Here is a 2152-nt window from a genome sequence, read left to right on the forward strand (position 1 = left end):
GATTTGGTGTACGCATATTGAATTTGTTTTTTGAGATTATGATAAGGATCTATCCTGATCCATTCCTTATAAGGATCGAACTGTATAATACTTTCACAATCGTTATATTTAAACAATAGCAATCAATAATTCATAGCCGCGTAGCGCGTTCCCCTCAATCTTGTTATATTCATTTTCACAACAAAAACAATATTTCTTCATATTAACTTCTCCAAATTAACTTCCCTTCTCCAAATTAACTTATTTCTTTCATAAAATGTCTTCAACATCATCGTCTAATGAAGGGTATTCGATGCAAGTGCTCGATATAATAAACAGCGAGGCGTTAGAAAGTGAAAATGAGGCGGAAAGTTCAAACACACGTCATTACATAGACCGTGAACATGAAGCCGCACATGTACGTCTTATTACCGACTATTTTGTTGAAGGTTGCAAGTACTCCGATGAAAATTTTAAAAGGAGGTTTCGGATGCGGCGTCGTGTATTTCTCCGAATTATGGAAGCTATTCTCAACTACCGTAAAGATCTGCTACCTGAATATTTTAGGTATTTTCATTTATGAATTGATAAGCGCAGCAAGTTGAGTATTAGTACATACTTAAAAATAACTGCCACTCTATGACAATTAGCTTATGGTGATACACCTGATCTTTTTGACGAGTATTTGCAAATGTCAGAACAAACATGTCGTGAATCGCTAATGAACTTCTGTAAGTGTATTATTGATTTATCTAAAGTTGAATATATGTTAGAGCCTACCACGGATGATATCAAACAATTGTATGAAGCTCATGAAGATATTCACGGTTTACCTGGAATGATGGGAAGCATAGATTGTATACATTGGGCATGGGAAAAATGTCCCGTTGCATGGAAAGGTCAATTTACTCGAGGTGATCACAAAGTTCCAACTATTATGCTAGAAGTCTTAGCCTCATATGATAAATGGATTTGGCATGCTTTCTTTGGGGTTGCGGGTTCAAACAATGACTTAAACCTCTTGAACGCTAGTAATCTCTTCAACTCAATGCTTAATGAAGAAATAGAAGACATTCCTTTTACTGTAAATGGGGTTGAGTACAAAAAGGGATATTATCTAGTCGACGGTATATATCCCAGGTGGGCATCATTTGTTAAGGCATTTTCAAGTGCAAATGATGATAAATGTAAGTACTTTTCGAAGAAACAAGTAGCGGCACGCAAGGATGTTGAGAGGACTTTTGGTATTTTACAAGGGCGTTGGCATATACTACAACAACCAGCAAAGGCATATAGCATCAATGTTATGAAACAAATGATGTATACGTGCATTATCTTACACAATAGAATCGTTGAAGATAATGGTTTTACTCTAACCGAAAATGATTGGGTTTACGAACCCGTTCGTAATATGCAAACAACTTGGATTGAGAGGTGCGAAACTTACAAGAGGAGGACTAAAGAATTACGAGATAGGGAAATGCATGAGAGCCTATGATCGGATTTGGTTGAAAATGTATGGGCTAAATCGTAAGAAGTCGGGGACGGATTAAGTATTGTGTTTTTCATTAAGTTATGTATTTTTTTTAAGTATTGTTTTTTTAATTTAATTAATGTAATTTTTTTATTAATGAAATTTAGTATTGTATTTGTTTTTATATTTTTAATATATAATTAAACTAAATAATATTATTAAAAGTGTTAAAAATAATTAAATAATAATTTAACACTGAGATTTAACACTAAACGATTTCCCCTATTTTGGCCTCAGTGTTAAATCCAGTGTTAAATTTAACACTGAGATTTAACACTGAACGACTCCTGGTGCTCATAAGAATTTTAATTTATGTATAAGCTGCCAATATCAATATTTATGATAGATCCTAAGCATGTAGTAGTCCTATGTGTCATATATCTGTTGGTGAGTGTGTACTAAACCGACATTGTTAAGACCAATTTTAGTGCTTTTCAAGACTGAAACCAACCTTTCTAATGCCATTTTTGGAGAGTTATGGTTATAAAAGTGAATGTTCCATAAACACACACCCATCATGGATTCGAAGTAGGTTTCAGTTGATGTATATCACGGCTGTGAATTTGTATGGAATGATAATATAAAATTCACAAGAGTGTAGAAAACTACGTTTAATAATGTAGATGTGTGTGGTTTTGA

General features: G+C 33.7%; 1 protein-coding gene across 1 annotated transcript; it reads left to right on the forward strand.

Moving 5' to 3' along the window:
• The first annotated feature begins 256 nt into the window (after window positions 1–256).
• LOC139849542 (uncharacterized) lies at window positions 257–1477 on the forward strand. The gene is made up of 2 exons (XM_071839186.1): window positions 257–428; window positions 630–1477. Exons 1-2 carry the CDS (start codon window positions 257–259, stop codon window positions 1475–1477), a joined length of 1020 nt encoding a protein of 339 aa, XP_071695287.1.
• The last annotated feature ends 675 nt before the right edge of the window (window positions 1478–2152 follow it).

This window comes from Rutidosis leptorrhynchoides, chromosome 5 (assembly GCF_046630445.1).
Source record: "Rutidosis leptorrhynchoides isolate AG116_Rl617_1_P2 chromosome 5, CSIRO_AGI_Rlap_v1, whole genome shotgun sequence".
In the NCBI taxonomy this organism is placed as follows: Eukaryota; Viridiplantae; Streptophyta; class Magnoliopsida; order Asterales; family Asteraceae; genus Rutidosis; species Rutidosis leptorrhynchoides.